Source organism: Aquarana catesbeiana, linkage group LG04, assembly GCF_042186555.1.
Source record: "Aquarana catesbeiana isolate 2022-GZ linkage group LG04, ASM4218655v1, whole genome shotgun sequence".
Classification (NCBI taxonomy): Eukaryota; Metazoa; Chordata; class Amphibia; order Anura; family Ranidae; genus Aquarana; species Aquarana catesbeiana.
Window position 1 is genome coordinate 511,478,280 of NC_133327.1, and position 16,863 is coordinate 511,495,142.

The 16,863-nt window shown below is 43.2% G+C and overlaps 1 protein-coding gene across 5 annotated transcripts in view; it reads right to left on the reverse strand.

Annotated features, from left to right (window-relative positions):
• The window catches only part of BIRC6 (baculoviral IAP repeat containing 6), a 709,573-nt gene that overhangs the window by 58,192 nt on the left and 634,518 nt on the right, over positions 1 to 16,863 (reverse strand). For all 5 annotated transcript variants that reach the window (XM_073627731.1, XM_073627734.1, XM_073627732.1 and 2 more), the window contains exons 69-70: positions 10,575 to 10,792; positions 2,867 to 3,028 (exon numbers count right to left, since the gene is read on the reverse strand). In XM_073627731.1, coding sequence (XP_073483832.1) covers positions 2,867 to 3,028; positions 10,575 to 10,792 — 380 coding nt within the window. The remainder of the gene's footprint in view (positions 1 to 2,866; positions 3,029 to 10,574; positions 10,793 to 16,863) is intronic.

A 16,863-nucleotide genomic window follows, 5' to 3' on the forward strand; every position in this document is an offset into this window, starting at 1 on the left:
CTCAGCTTTAAAGGAAGACTTCACTTTATACAAAAAAATGCAAATGGCTGTTTTTGTATGTTCATAAACTACTGCTGTACCCACTTTGGATCCCTCAGAAGAGAAACACCATCTGTTCAATAAAGAACCCCCCTCTGGCTGCAGGGACCACACCCGCTGCTATAGCCGGACACAGAGCTGCTGAAAAAGGCATCGTACAAGGTAAGTGTAATATACTCCCTCTAGGGGAGACATTTTTAAAAGGCATACAGAGATATATACAGTGGGGACGGAAAGTATTCAGACCCCCTTAAATTTTTCACTCTTTGTTATATTGCAGCCATTTGCTAAAATCATTTAAGTTCATTTTTTTCCTCATTAATGTACACATAGAACCCCATATTGACAGAAAAACACAGAATTGTTGACATTTTTGCAGATTTATTAAAAAAGTAAAACTGAAATATGGTCCTAAGTATTCAGACCCTTTGCTCAGTATTTAGTAGAAGCACCCTTTTGATCTAATACAGCCATGAGTCTTTTTGGGAAAGAAGCAACAATTTTTCACACCTGGATTTGGGGATCCTCTGCCATCCCTCCTTGCAGATCCTCTCCAGTTCTGTCAGGTTGGATGGTAAACGTTGGTGGACAGCCATTTTTAGGCCTCTCCAGAGATGCTCAATTGGGTTTAAGTCAGGGCTCTGGCTGGGCCATTCAAGAACAGTCATGGAGTTGTTGTGAAGCCACTCCTTTGTTGATTTTGCTGTGTGCTTAGGGTCATTGTCTTGTTGGAAGGTAAACCTACGGCCCAGTCTGAGGTCCTGAGCACTCTGAAAAAGGTTTTCGTCCAGGATATCCCTGTGCTTGGCCGCATTCATCTTTCCCTCAATTGCAACCAGTCGTTCTGTCCCTGCAGCTGAAAAACACCCCCAACAGCATGATGCTGCCACCACCATGCTTCCCTGTTGGGACTGTATTGGGCAGATGATGAGCAGTGCCTGGTTTTCTCCACACATACCGCTTAGAATTAAGGCCAAAAAGTTCTATCTTGGTCTCATCAGACCAGAGAATCTTATTTCTCACCATCTTGGAGTCCTTCAGGTGTTTTTTTTTTAGCAAACTCCATGCGGGCTTTCATGTGTCTTGCACTGAGGAGAGGCTTCCGTCGGGCCACTCTGCCATAAAGCCCCGACTGGTGGAGGGCTGCAGTGATGGTTGGCTTTCTACAACTTTCTCCCATCTCCCGATTTCATCTCTGGAGCTCAGCCACAGTGATCTTTGGGTTCTTCTTTACCTCTTTCACCAAGGCTCTTCTCCCCCGATAGCTCAGTTTGGCCGGACGGCCAGCTCTAGTTAGTGTTCTGGTCCTCCCAAACGTCTTCCATTTAAGGATTATGGAGGCCACTGTGCTCTTAGGAACCTTAAGTGCAGCAGAAATTTTTTGTAACCTTGGCCAGATCTGTGCCTTGCCACAATTCTGTCTCTGAGCTCTTCAGGCAGTTCCTTTGACCTCATGATTCTCATTTGCTCTGACATGCACTGTGAGCTGTAAGGTCTTATACAGACAGGTGTGTGGCTTTCCTAATCAAGTTCATTCAGTATAATCAAACACAGCTGGACTCAAATGAAGGTGTAGAACCATCTCAAGGATGATCAGAACAAATGGACAGCACCTGGGTTAAATATAGGAGTGTCACAGCAAATGGTCTGAATACTTAGGACCATGTGATATTTCAGTTTTTCTTTTTTAATAAATCTGCAAAAATGTCAACAACTCTGTGTTTTTCTGTCAATATGGGGTGCTGTGTGTACATTAATGAGGAAAAAAAATGAACTTAAATGATTTTAGCAAATGGCTGCAATATAACAAAGAGTGAACAAATTAAGGGGGTCTGAATACTTTCCGTCCCCATTGTAGATATAGATATGCTTTTTTCTCATAGGTGGACTTTTTACAGTTCCTAGGCTTCTCCCCTTACCTTATCCTCGCTGCAGAATACTGCTGAAAACAGACAGATCAAACTTCACCCATCATGGCGGGCAGCGTAGTTAAACATTCAAACATTGGGTCCCTTTTAATAGGGGTTCCACTCCTTTGGACCTGTAAAGCACCCCTCAGGACAACTTTAGGTAATGTAGCAAGACCAAAAAGAGTCCTGGTTCCTAGGGTCCAGCCCTCAAAGAGAAGTGTTACAGGCAGAACCTTGTTTTTCTATGCGAGGCCCAGGTACTATTCTGTGGCTGCAGTGGTGTGGATGGATCCGGTTGTGGAGGTTTTTTAAATCCAGCATGGATCCCTCCTGGAGCTCCTCAGAGCACATCTTCACTCGTAAACAAAACACCTTAGACACTGGCGAAAAAACTGATATGCTCCTGGAAGGAGGAGGGGCTATATAGGGAGTGAACTTCCTTGATTGGGTTTACCAGTGTCAACACCTGAAGGTGGCCCATAACCCATTAAGTAATTACTTAATGCTCTGTGTCCCATGATGTACGATAAAGAAAAGATAACCATGTGTCTAGCATTTTTAGGAAATCAACAATTTCAGCCTATGTCTGTCTCAGTACAGGTTTGCTTCAATATCAGGACTATTGCCGGGTACTGCTTCAATTACTGCAGCACACATGGCCAACACCACAAGACTGAACAAAGCAAAATTCACAAAAGCCAGGTTGATAATACATATTCCTCCATTACCAACAGCAATACAATATAAATCTAAAAAAGGAGTTCGAGAAGATCATTGGGATACTTAAGTCAGCTCTTGGATGATTTCTCTTCTACATTGGGATTAAGATGTGAATTTTCAAAAGCAATTGACGTAAGCATACAATACATTTATGTAAGAAGCTACACATCACCAAGCAATCACAATACAACATTTACCTTTCCGTCATTGTAAAGGTTTGGATTAAAACGGACACTATGGCCACCAGTTGTCTCCAAATTCACAAGAGGAGGAGAGTTAGGATAATCTTGAGGGAAGTATACATCGAATTCAAAACATCCATTGGCATAAGGAGTGTCTGCTGGACCAGTTATTAAAACCTGGAGATGAAAATATGCACAACAATGTGTATAATAGTTGCAAGACAGAAAGGACAAATGCTTATTAAAATCAGCTTGTGAGGGCATAAAAAAAAAGCTACCAATGCCGACTTGTTTTTAAAGGTGCAGGCTCTATGTGGCCATTATGATTATCCTGGATTCAATACATAATAAAGTCACTGAACTAAAACATGTATGCAGAACTATATTGAAAAGTTTTCAGATTTTAAATGCAGCGACTCACTATTGAAGCTAGAATAAGGATGACATGCACTTTTAGAGTTGGCGATGGCAGTCAATATTTCTGCCTTCACAAAATCACTCCTTAGCTAAATACACATTTCAACCAGATTATAAAATTAACAGATTTTACTTTTTTTCCCTGTTCTGTAAATCCTGATGTAGGCCTTGTCTGCATTAATCCAGCTAACTGGTAAGTGGGAGGTTCTGTCTTTAGCACAACCATCTGACTTGCGATACAAAAATAAATACATTTAACCACTTGAGCCCCGGACCATTATGCTGCCTAAGGACCAGAGGTCTTTTTCCAATTTGGCACTGCGTCGCTTTAACTGCTAATTGCGCGGTCATGCAATGCTGTACCCAAACGAAATTTGCGTCCTTTTCTTCCCACAAATAGAGCTTTCTTTTGATGGTATTTGATCACCTCTGCAGTTTTTATTTTTTGCGCTATAAACGGAAAAAGACCGAAAATTTTGAAAAAAAATGATATTTTCTACTTGTTATAAAAAAAATCCAATAAACTAAATTTTAGTCATACATTTAGGCCAAAATGTATTCGGCCACATGTCTTTGGTAAAAAAAATGTCAATAAGCATATATTTATTGGTTTGCGCAAAAGTTATAGCATCTACAAACTAGGGTACATTTTCTGTAATTTACACAGCTTTTAGTTTATGACTGCCTATGTCATTTCTTGAGGTGCTAAAATGGCAGGGCAGTACAAAACCCCCCCAAATGACCCCATTTTGGAAAGTAGACACCCCAAGGAAATTGCTGAGAGGCATGTTGAACCCATTGAATATTTATTTTTTTTGTCCCAAGTGATTGAATAATGACAAAAAAAAAAAAAAAATATTTACAAAAAGTTGTCACTAAATGATATATTGCTCACACAGGCCATGGGCCTATGTGGAATTGCACCCCAAAATACATTTAGCTGCTTCTCCTGAGTATGGGGATACCATATGTGTGGGACTTTTTGGGAGCTTAGCCGCGTACGGGGCCCCGAAAACCAAGCACCGCCTTCAGGATTTCTAAGGGTGTAAATTTTTGATTTCACTCTTCACTGCCTATCACAGTTTCGGAGGCCATGGAATGCCCAGGTGGCACAAAACCCCCCCCAAATGACCCCATTTTGGAAAGTAGACACCCCAAGCTATTTGCTGAGAGGCATATTGAGTCCATGGAATATTTTATATTTTGACACCAGTTGCGGGAAAGTGACACTTTTTTTTTTTTTTTTTGCACAAAGTTGTCACTAAATGATATATTGCTCACACAGGCCATGGGCATATGTGGAATTGCACCCCAAAATACATTTAGCTGCTTCTCCTGAGTATGGGGATACCACATGTGTGGGACTTTTTGGGAGCCTAGCCGCGTACGGGGCCCCGAAAACCAAGCACCGCCTTCAGGATTTCTAAGGGTGAAAATTTTTGATTTCACTCTTCACTGCCTATCACAGTTTCGGAGGCCATGGAATGCCCAGGTGGCACAAAACCCCCCCAAATGACCCCATTTTGGAAAGTAGACACCCCAAGCTATTTGCTGAGAGGCATGGTGAGTATTTTGCAGCTCTCATTTGTTTTTGAAAATGAAGAAAGACAAGAAAAAACTTTTTTTTTTTTCTTTTTTCAATTTTCAAAACTTTGTGACAAAAAGTGAGGTCTGCAAAATACTCACTATACCTCTCAGCAAATAGCTTGGGGTGTCTACTTTCCAAAATGGGGTCATTTGGGGGGGTTTTGTGCCACCTGGGCTTTCCATGGCCTCCGAAACTGTGATAGGCAGTGAAGAGTGAAATCAAAAATTCACGCCCTTAGAAAGCCTGAAGGTGGTGCTTGGTTTTCAGGGTCCCGTACGCGGCTAGGCTCCCAAAAAGTCTCACACATGTGGTATCCCCGTACTCAGGAGAAGCAGCAGAATGTATTTTGGGGTGTAATTTCACATATTCCCATGGCATGTTTGAGCAATATATCATTTAGTGACAACTTTGTGCAAAAAAAATAAAATAAAAATTTGTCTCTTTCCCGCAACTTGTGTCGCAATATAAAATATTCCATGGACTCGACATGCCTCTCAGCAAATAGCTTGGGGTGTCTACTTTCCAAAATGGGGTCATTTGGGGGGGTTTTGAACTGTCCTGGCATTTTATGCACAACATTTAGAAGCTTATGTCACACATCACTCACTCTTCTAACCACTTGAAGACAAAGCCCTGACACTTTTTGTTTACATGAAAAAGATATTTTTTTTTCCAAAAAAATTACTTTGAACCCCCAAATATTATATATTTTTTTAAAGCAAATGCCCTACAGATTTAAATGGTGGGTGTTTCATTTTTTTTTTTTCACACAGTATTTGCGCAGCAATTTTTCAAACGCATTTTTTGGGGAAAAAACACACTTTTTTAAATTTTAATGCACTAAAACACACTATATTGCCCAAATGTTTGATGAAATAAAAAAGATGATCTTAGGCCGAGTACATGGATACCAAACATGACATGCTTTAAAATTGCGCACAAACGTGCAGTGGCAACAAAATAAATACATTTTTAAAAGCCTTTAAAAGCCTTTACAGGTTACCACTTTAGATTTACAGAGGAGGTCTACTGCAAAAATTACTGCCCTCGATCTGACCTTCGCGGCGATACCTCACATGCATGGTGCAATTGCTGTTTACGTTTGACGACAGACCGCCGCTTGCGTTCGCCTTAGCGCGAGAGCAGGGGGCGACAGGGGTGCTTTTTTTTTTTTTTTTTTCTTTATTATTTTTTTGCTTTTTTATCTTATTTTTAAACTGTTCCTTTCATTTTTTTTTTTTTTTTAAATCATTTTTATTGTTATCTCGGGGAATGTAAATATCCCCTATGATAGCAATAGGTAGTGACAGGTACTCTTTTTTGAAAAAATTGGGGTCTATTAGACCCTAGATCTCTCCTCTGCCCTCAAAGCATCTGATGACACCAAGATCGGTGTGATAAAATGCTTCCCCAATTTCCCAATGGCGCTATTTACATCTGGCGAAATCTAAGTCATAAAATGCTCGTAGCTTCCGGTTTCTTAGGCCATAGAGATGTTTGGAGCCACTCTGGTCTCTGATCAGCTCTATGGTCAGCTGGCTGAATCACCGGCTGCATTCTCAGGTTCCCTGTTGAGACAGGAGAGCCAGAGAAAAACACGGAAGACGGTGGGGGGGGGGGGGGGGGGCATTCCCTCCCACGGCTTGTAAAAGCAGTCTAGAGGCTAATTAGCCGCTAGGATTGCTTTTACATGAAAGCCGACCGCTGGCTGAAAAGAATGATACCAAGATGATACCTAAACCTGCAGGCATCATTCTGGTATAACCATTCAAAGTCGTGAATGGCGTACCTGAAGACAAAAAAATGGTTAACAATAAAGCACAGTAAACGGTAAAGTATAAATAATTACATACCTGAAAAACAAACGTGATAAAACATAATAACAATAAAACATTGCAGAATAGAATACAGTAAAAAAGAGCAGAACAAGAGAGAGAGAATAGAGAGAGAGAGAACAATAAAACGACAACTATTTTTTTTTTATTTTATATATATATTTTTTTTTTTTTTACACTTTTTTTGTAACTAACTTTTATAACGGTAACCGGTTCCAGGTTCGGGTCTCTCAAAATGCGATGGCATCTTGGGAGACCCTGTGAAAGTGTGCCTAGTCTGTGCAATGCTGTACCCTACGCTAATACTCAACTAGTGAATGGTAGCGTTCAAAACATTCACCAATGCAAAGACCAGGATTATCAGGACAGGAGGGACAATAATAGCGGGTGTCACGCCTATATCCGCGCTTGCTGCAGACACAACATCTTTTTTGGGGGGCGTTGGGTAGGGGTACTCGGGAGGACATAAAGAAAATGCCTCTCATGCAGCCGACTGCATTTGGTTGGGGATGTGAATGGGGGAAGTACGGATGCTGCAGAAGTGGTGGGTTCCCAATTAGGATTGGCGAATGCAGCAGGAAGGGCACTATGGGCACGACGGGCCTGTGTTTGTCTTTTTGGTGGCAGCGGGACACTACTTGTGCTTGCCACCTCACCAGCTTGAACTGCACTTATGGGACTCGCCACGTCACCAAGTGTTACTGCAGTGCTGGTTTGACTACGACCGGGGTGTACTAGGCCGCTGGCGCTTGCCAGTTCAATAAAAAGCTACCAAAAAAACTGTTAGCGATCGCAGGGATCAGGCCTGACTCTGCGAACGCTGCAGTTTAGTTTAGTGTTTTGTAAGTGACAGTGATCGATCAATACTGCACTTGGGTGGGCTGGGCCGGGCGGAGGGGCAAAATGCAGGTGTTAGCAGGTATTGATCCGTTCAGATACTATACCACTAAGGGAGGCGTATGCTGCATGCGTGGGTGTTAGCGGTACTGGCGCTAATCTGACGCTGCTTGGGGCTGGTGCTTGCCAGTTCACCAAAATACTACCAAAAAAACTGTTAGCGATCGCAGGGATCAGGCCTGACTCTGCGAACGCTGCAGTTATGCATTTAGTGTTTTGTAAGTGTCAGTGATCGATCGATACTGCACTTGGGTGGGCTGGGCTGGGCCGGGCGGAGGGGCAAAACGCAGGTGCTAGCAGGTATCTGGGCTGATCCCGCTAACACTGCGTTTTTGGGAACCCTAAACTGCTGGGGACGCTAGTATAGATCTGATCGGATCAGATATTGATCCGTTCAGATACTATACCACTAAGGGAGGCGTATGCTGCATGGGTGGGTGTTAGCGGTACTGGCGCTAATCTGACGCTGCTTGGGGCTGGTGCTTGCCAGTTGACCAAAATACTATCAAAAAAACTGTTAGCGATCGCAGGGATCAGGCCTGACTCTGCGAACGCTGCAGTTATGCGTTTAGTGTTTTGTAAGTGACAGTGATCGATCGATACTGCACTTGGGTGGGCTGAGCTGGGCCGGGCGGAGGGGCAAAACGCAGGTGCTAGCAGGTATCTGGGCTGATCCCGCTAACACTGTGTTTTTGGGAACCCTAAACTGCTGGGGACGCTAGTATAGATCTGATCGGATCAGATATTGATCCGATCAGATACTATACCACTAAGGGAGGCGTATGCTGCGTGCGTGGGTGTTAGCGGTACTGGCGCTAATCTGACGCTGCCTGGGGCGACGCATATCACCGCCGGGCGATCAGGGGGCTAAACCTTTATTCGGTAATAAACGGCGGGTGCCCTCACACTAAAAAAAATAAACAAACTAACCAGCGTCACCCGTAACACTTATACGGTGATCAGTGGTGAAAGGGTTAACTAGGGGGCCATCAAGGGGTTAAAACATTTATTAGATAGTATATGGGGGTCCCTGTCGCTATAAAACGCTGACGGCGAACCTAAATATTTACGTCCCTAACTAGCGTCACCAGCGACACTAATACAGCGATCAGAAAAATGATCGCTTAGCGACACTGGTGACAGGGGGTGATCAAGGGGTTAAAACTTTATTAGGGGGGGTTAGGGGGGTATCCTAGACCTAAAGGGGGGTAATATTCACTGTCCCAACACTGTAACTGTCACAAACTGACACCAATGCAGTAATCAGAAAAAAAACAAAAAACTGCTGGTGTCAGTTTGTGACAGGGGGGGGGGGGGTGATTGGGGGGGGAATCGGTGTGTTTTGTGTGCCTGGCATGTTCTACTGTGTGTGTAGTGTTAGTGCACTCACAGTGATGTCTTCTCTCCTCGGCGCTGCAACGGAATACCGAGCCGAGGAGAGATGACATCATTTCCTTTGCTGCTGTTTAGCATACAGCAGCAAAGGAAGTTATCTGATTGGCCGGCGGCGATCGCGAGGGGGGGGCCACGAACGGATGGCCTCCCCCTCATCTCCGATTGCCGTGGGACCAAAGACGACCGCCTCGGGCACCGGTGGGGGGGGGGGTCCGATCGGACCCTCCACCCGCGGAAGGCAAATCACGTATATATACACGTGATTTTGCCTGTCCGTGCCACCTTGCCGACGTAAATCGGCGTGAGGCGGTCGTCAAGTGGTTAATCTTACTCCATTAAGCACTTGAAAACACACTGGTGTCTAAAAATCCTTATTTTAAAGGCCATGTGTATGTAATTCCAGAAAAAAACACAACAAAAAAAACAAAGTGGAAGACAACGAAAAACTTAGAGAGGAGTTAGGGCTCATGTACACACAGACTAGGGAACACTGGCCACGAGAAATCAAAGCAAATCCGCGCTGCATCTGGCAATTAAAACGTTCCTAACCTGAACGCGATTCTTCTGCTTTCAGGAGAGGGAGGTTCAACCTCCCCTAACCGCAGCAACTTTTAAACTCTTGTAAAAGCTTATGTTTACATGGACTCATAGGCTTTTATGGAGTTGAGTCCAGGAGCTTTGGCAAAAAAAAAAAAAAAAATGCCAAAAGCTCCTAAACTCAAGTTTAGGAGCTGCTAGTGTACATGAGCCCTTAAAGCATTTAAAAAATAAATAAATAAAAAAGTCAGCAGTTACAAATACTGTACTGACTTAAGAAAACAGACCATTACTGGACCAGGAGTCCAGCACTGTCGGCACCCGGGCCAGTTTCTCACTAGTTTTTGGGACCACAGCGCTGACATCCTGCTTGTGGTATACCGGCTGTGACATTGTGCTGTTTTACAGCCGACTCTGTGACTGCACATGTGCAAGACTTGCTGAGCATTCGGACTGGTCCTGCAGTCTCATCCCAGGAGGTTGCGGGCACCAAACTTCCGTTCTTCTTGACTAGGCAAGAGGAGAGTAAGTGGGAGCAGGAATTTGTCAGAAATTGGTACCTGCTCCCAGAAAAAAAAAAAAAAAAAACTTCAAAAAGTGGTAGAGGAGGGGGTGGGAGGAAGAAAAGCAGAACTTCTGGTTTGAGGTACACTTCTGCATTAAAGGCCAAATTAATCCTTTCCAGAAAATATCCTATGCAATTAAGGGCCAATGTAGTTAATAAAAAGATTGCTTTGTAGAATGTTCATGATTTTGGGCCCTCCTGAAAGCATACTAGCAACAAGGCAGGACACAGGAATTGCTAACAGAGTTTTTCAGCCAGGCATCTGGAGGGGCAAATGGCATACAATTATTAAAATTACAAAATAAAAAAAAAGATTGTTTTTTTTTTTTTTTTTTTTTTAAATATCTACTGGGGCCCCTTGACTTCATAGGCTATTTTCTGAAAAAAGGTGAATCAAGCCTTAACACAGAAGTTAAAAAAAAAAAAAAAAAAAAAAAACACAAATGCACCGATACCACACTAACATATGCATAAATCAGAAGACATTACCTTCATAATGTCTAGTCTTTCTTCATCACACCGGACAAAGACACTGGATGAAGAAGACAGAGGCAACGATGTGGAGAGAGTAACTGCCTCTTGTGCGAGACGTCGTGCTCGTGCAGCACTGTTTGCATCACTTGCATTTTTCACCTGGGACATGTAATGGTAATTGACTTTAAACATCAGTTTTCCATCATCATCTTCAGATACCATCTCAAAAGTGTCTGTAACAAATAGAAAATACATTAGCTAAAGTTTCTCATTAGACCTTTTAGCAGATTAACTAGTGAGCACCTTCTAAGATTCTATCTACATGATCTACACAATCGTATTAATACATTGCATAACTTCTAAAAATCAAGTATATTATATGAGGATGAGTGCAACCCAAGCTCCAGAGTAATAGGAATTGTTACAATGTGCGCTGCTAAATATTTAACACATTGTTAACCAATACTAAATGAATGCATTGGTCATCTAATAGACTTAATCAGATATACCACCTCTTCTTGGGTGCTACAAATATGTGTCAGGACAAGAGAAACAACGGTTATTCATCTACACCAATATAAAGCACTGAAGTAGGAGGGCAGGAAGCACATTTCCACTATTAAAGGTTACTTTTTAAAGTATGGCCAAGCCGAACATTGTTGATCATAACATTCATTGGAAAAGGACTACAAAGAGGGAAAAAAGGTGTAAAACTTTTATAGGGCTTTAGATTATACACGTTTATGTGTTTCTTTAACTGGAAACCAAAACAAGAAAAATACATTAGGTATATACTATAGGTGTGTATAGTACAGTACTGCAAGTGTTAGGCTTAATGTACACGGGACGTTTTTACAACCTCTCCTGAACGATTTAACCTGACAAATAAAAACCCACGTTTGAAACATCCGTTTTGCCGTGTTTAGCACTTAGAAGCATTTGGAAAAAAAATATATATCTTTCAAAATAGCCAAAAATGAAAAACGCCTATAAACGAAACACGGCTAAACACCGGTACCGCGTTTAGCCGTTTGTGGCATCTGAACTCATTTTTTTGCCTTCAAAGAAAAGCCTCTAAACACAACTGCCTAAAAATGACATTAAACGAACCTGTGTACATGTACACATAAGATAACATTGGATGAGTTCAGGGGCAGCTGAAAAAAAAGCAGCCAACTTCCTCTGAACGTCCGTTTACCAGCAGCAGTCTACATGAGGCCTTAAACTTATACTACCACTAACCATGAACGACACACACAGCTGTATTAAATAATAAATAAGTGTGAAAAAAAAATGAGTAAAGCACTAAATCCTTATAATAGCTTCTTCCATACACACAAATGTATTTGGAACATTTATTGCACAGTCTATTCCAAATCAAAACAAAGAAAAATGTTTCAAATTTGTTATTGCTTTTACAGAAAGTGATGAAAAATAAATGTTAGGCTTTTCCAAAAAAAATAGCAGTATCTGCATTTTTCTTTACAAACTCAAACATTTACTGTATAAACAGAAAAAAATGCTTGAAGATTTAGATTTCCTGTGAATCACTGAATATTTAGTTAGATTACCACTGTTTTTGAGAACTGCTTCACATGTGTTGCATGGAGTCAACCAACTTCTGGCACCTGTAAACAGGTATTCCAGGCCAGGACGATTGCATTACATTCCACAATTCCTTTGCATTTCTTGGTTTTACCACAAAAACAGCATTTTTGATGTCACCCCACAAGTTTTCTATTGGGTCCAGGTCTAGGGATTGGGCTGGCGACTCCATAACATTAATCTTGTTGGTCTGGAACCAAGATGCTGCTCGCTTACTGATGTGTTTTGAGGTCGTTGTCCTACTGAAACACCCATTTCAAGGGCATTTCGTCTTCGGCATAAGGCAACATAACTCTTTCAAGTATTTTTGATGCATTCAAACTGATCCATGATCCCTGGCAGTGGCGTCGCTAGGGGGTGGCTTTTAGGGCTATAGCCCCGAGTCTCTGCAGGGGTCCCCAAGGGGAGTTCTCTGGGGACCCTGATTTTAAGGGAGAGAGCTCTCTGGAGACCCTGATTTTAAGGGGGAGGGCTCTCTGGGGACCCTAATGTAAGTGGGGGGCTCTCTGAGGACCCTGATTTTAAGGGGGAGGGCTCTCTGGGGACCCTAATGTAAGTGGGGGGCTCTCTGGGGACCCTGATTTTAAGGGGGAGGGCTCTCTGAGGACCCTGATTTTAAGGGGGAGGGCTCTCTGGGGACCCTAATGTAAGTGGGGGGCCTCTCTGAGGACCCTGATGGAAGGGGGGCCTCTCTGAGGACCCTGATGGAAGGGGGGCCTCTCTGAGGACCCTGATGGAAGGGGGGCCTCTCTGAGGACCCTGATGGAAGGGGGGCCTCTCTGAGGACCCTGATGGAAGGGGGGCCTCTCTGAGGACCCTGATGGAAGGGGGGCCTCTCTGAGGACCCTGATGGAAGGGGGGCCTCTCTGAGGACCCTGATGGAAGGGGGGCCTCTCTGAGGACCCTGATGGAAGGGGGGGCTCTCTGAGGACCCTGATGAAAGGGGTGGCTCTCTGAGGACCCTGATGAAAGGGGTGGCTCTCTGAGGACCCTGATGAAAGGGGTGGCTCTCTGAGGACCCTGATGAAAGGGGTGGCTCTCTGAGGACCCTGATGTAAGTGGGGCTCTCTGGGGACCTGTAAGTGTGGCTCTCTGGGGACCTGGATGTAAGTGAGGCTCTCTGGGGACCTGGATGTAAGTGAGGCTCTCTGGGGACCTGGATGTAAGTGAGGCTCTCTGGGGACCTGGATGTAAGTGGGGGGGGGGCTGTCTGGGGATATATACACACACACACGTATATTACTGTATATGCATGTGTATGCCCGCCTAAGCGTATGACTTTCTTTACTATACTGCTATGGGCTCTAGCCCCAGATCTTATGTAGACCTAGCAACGCCCCTGATCCCTGGTATGCAATAAATAGGCTTAACACCATAGTATGAGAAACATCCCTATATCAATTAAGAAACAGAGAAGAAAACTAAAAACCAAGGCGAGCCAAAGCATCTAAAGAGGACTAAGAAGCCGCCACACATACGGCAGTGTTCCCACACGGAAAAACAATAAGGTAAATAGAGATATGTGGCGCTAACTCAAAGTGCATAAATGTGATAAAATAAATATAATCCAATTCTTCAAGTAAAGTGCATATGCGTAAAGAGCAAAATCACATAAATAAAGTGACTAAACATCCATTAAATTCATAAGAAGTGACATCGGATAAATAACAGTGAAATTCATGAAATATGACATCAAATAAACAATTCAAATGAAGGTGAATAAATCCTAAAATAGTCTAAAAGTGCATCAAGATGAAAAAAAAAATCACAAATTTAGAAAAAATTGAAAAAGAAATCAAATGAGATAAAAAAAAAGTCGCATGCAATAACAAAAATCGCATAAAGTGCAAAAAAGTGCAGAAACGCTATAAAAATAGCCACAAGTCAATCCAATTAATGTAATACAGTTCCAATGTGAACAAAGTGAGTCTTCATAAAACAGTTCGTGCAAAAAATAGATGAAAAAAGTTCAAGTGTAAACGATGATAGGTGACAGATTCCTCTTAATAACTGTACTCCGTTGTGCACAATGGGGATACTCCTTTCTTCACATTTATGCACTTTGAGTTAGCACCACATATCTCTATTTACCTTATTCCTATATCATGATGCTTGTGCCACCATGCTTCACAGTGTACTGTGGCTTGAAATCAGCATTTGGGGGTTGTCTGACAAACTGTCTGGGGCCCCTAGACCCAAAAAAGCAGAGTTAGACTTGGCGGTAACTCCTTTTCCGAAAGTCTTCCAGGACAGCCCATGAGACCTAGGGCTCCACCTACCAGGACAGGAAACACGTTAACCCCCACCAGAAAAAATGGCGGTCATCCAGGCCTCATGTCAGTGTTCTCAAAAACCGTAGGACATCCCTGTAAAACATATGCATAATACACATAACCTCAAGACAAAACCGGGTGGGAATACGGCTGTCCTGGAAGACTCTCAGAAAAGGAGTTACCGGTAAGTCTAACTCCGCTTTTCTCTAAGCGTCTTCCAGGACAGCACATGAAACGATGAGCCAGAATTCGCCAGTCTAGGGAGGGACAACTGCCTGAAGGACCTTACGACCAAACACCTGCACCTGAGCAGATAGGAGATCCAGGCGATAATGTTTAATGAAGGTTGAAAAACTGGACCATGTGGCAGCCCTGCAAATTTGTTCCAGTGAGACTCCAGCCCTCTCAGCCCAAGACACAGACAAGGCTCTTGTGGAGTGCGCAGTGACAAAAGGCGGAGGAACTTCCCTAATTTTTTAAGTTTCAGAAATAATTTGCTTTATCCATCTAGCCAAGTTGGCTTTAGATGCACTCTTTCTCTTGTGTGCTCCTGAAAAGAGGACAAACAAGGCGTCTGTTTTTCTAAAGGTCTTGGTGACCTCAAGGTAGACGAGAAGAATTCTGCTCACGTCAAAAAAAAAAAAAAAAAAAAAAAACCCTGAAATTTTCTTTCTTGGTTGCCCTTTGATGAACTACAAAAGGTTGGCAGTACAATGTCCTGGGATCCGTGGAATGTACTGGCCACTTTAGGCAGAAATCCTGGATCAGTTTTCAAAACAACCTGATCCTAAAAAATTGTGAGCAAAGAATCCCTCACTGATACGGCCTGTAACTCATTTACCCTACGAGCTGAGGTAATTGCCACAAGAAAAATTGTTTTTAAGGTAAGTAACTTTACTGAAATATCCTCTAGGAGCTCAAAAGGGAATTCTACCAGAGTTTGAAGCACCAGGGACAGGTCCCAGGTTGGAAAACTTCAAACCAATACTGGCCTGGACCTAGAAATTGATTTGAAGAATCTAGCTATAGTGGGATTTTCCAAGAGAGAAAATTGGAGAAGAACACTGATAGCTGCCGCCTGTACCTTTAAAGTACTAACTGAAAGACCTTTGTTGACACCCTTTTGAAAAAATTCCAAAATTGAAGGAACATCATGAGTTAAACTTTGATTTTCAGAGAAACAAAATTAAAAGTTACATTTCTTCAAAACCTTGGCCTTACATGGCTCTAGTGACTGGTTTTATGCAATTTACCACTACTTGACTACTTTGTCAGAGAACCCCTTGGCGCTTAGTATCTTTTCTTCAGATACCAGGCCATCCAGCTTAAGGAAGCCAACTGTGTGTGCGACACTGGACCCTACAATAATAAGTCTTCTCTCTTCGGACCACTCAGTGGAGTCTTTGAGACCAGAGTCTGTAACAGGGAAAACCATCAAAGCCTCTTGGGCCAGAAAGGGGTTATTAGGATAAGATCTTCCAGAAGAAACCTCTGGGAGGACTTCCGGAATTGGCCTGATCGGCAGGAAGGCGTGACAAAGTCTGAATGGCCATAGATTCGCCAGAGCATCGATCCCCAATAATTGATCCGCTGAGTTCAGGGAAAAGAACTTCTCTGTCTTGCGATTGTTCTGATCTGCGAACAGGTCCGCTTCGGGACATCCCCATCTGTCAAGTGAGACCCGAGAAGATTTAGGGATGAAGGGACCAATTTTTTTTTACATACCCGGTAGTGGCTGAAATAATGTGCCACACAGTTTTGTGTCCCCTTCAGGTGCACTGCTGTAATTGAGGCTAGATTCCCTTCTGCCCATGATAAAATCTCCTGGGCGATAGATTGAAGTATCCGACTCCTCGTACCTCCCGGTTTGTTGAGGTATGCAACCGTAGCGATATTGTCTGATAGAATCCGGAGATTGTGACCCATGATTTCCAACCTGAAATGCCTTGCAAGGCTCTTTGAACCACTAGAAACTCTCTCTAATTCGATGAAGCTCTTACTTCCCTTGAGGACCATTCTCCCTGTGCCATTGTGTTGCTGAGGTGGGCTCCCCATCCCCAGGAACTCGCATCCGTTGTGATCCCCTGGGATATAGTAATGGACCATGGTAGACCTCTTGTTAGGTGCAGGTGTGTCCTCCACCACCACAAGCTTCTTTTTACCCTGGAGGGTAACAAGACCCTTGATTACAAGGAACTTGGGTCTCCATCCTAGTGCCTTAGTAGAAACAGCTGTAATGGGCGTTTATGAAATCTTGCCCATGGCACTGTGGGAAAGCAGGAGGTCATCAGACCCACTGCTCTTGAAACCTCTCTCAGCAAGACCGACTGACTGGTCTGTAAGGCTGACATTGTTTGCATCATTTTTGAGACCTTTTCCTGCGGGAGAAAAACTTTTTGGTCTACTGAGCAAAATTCGTACCCCAG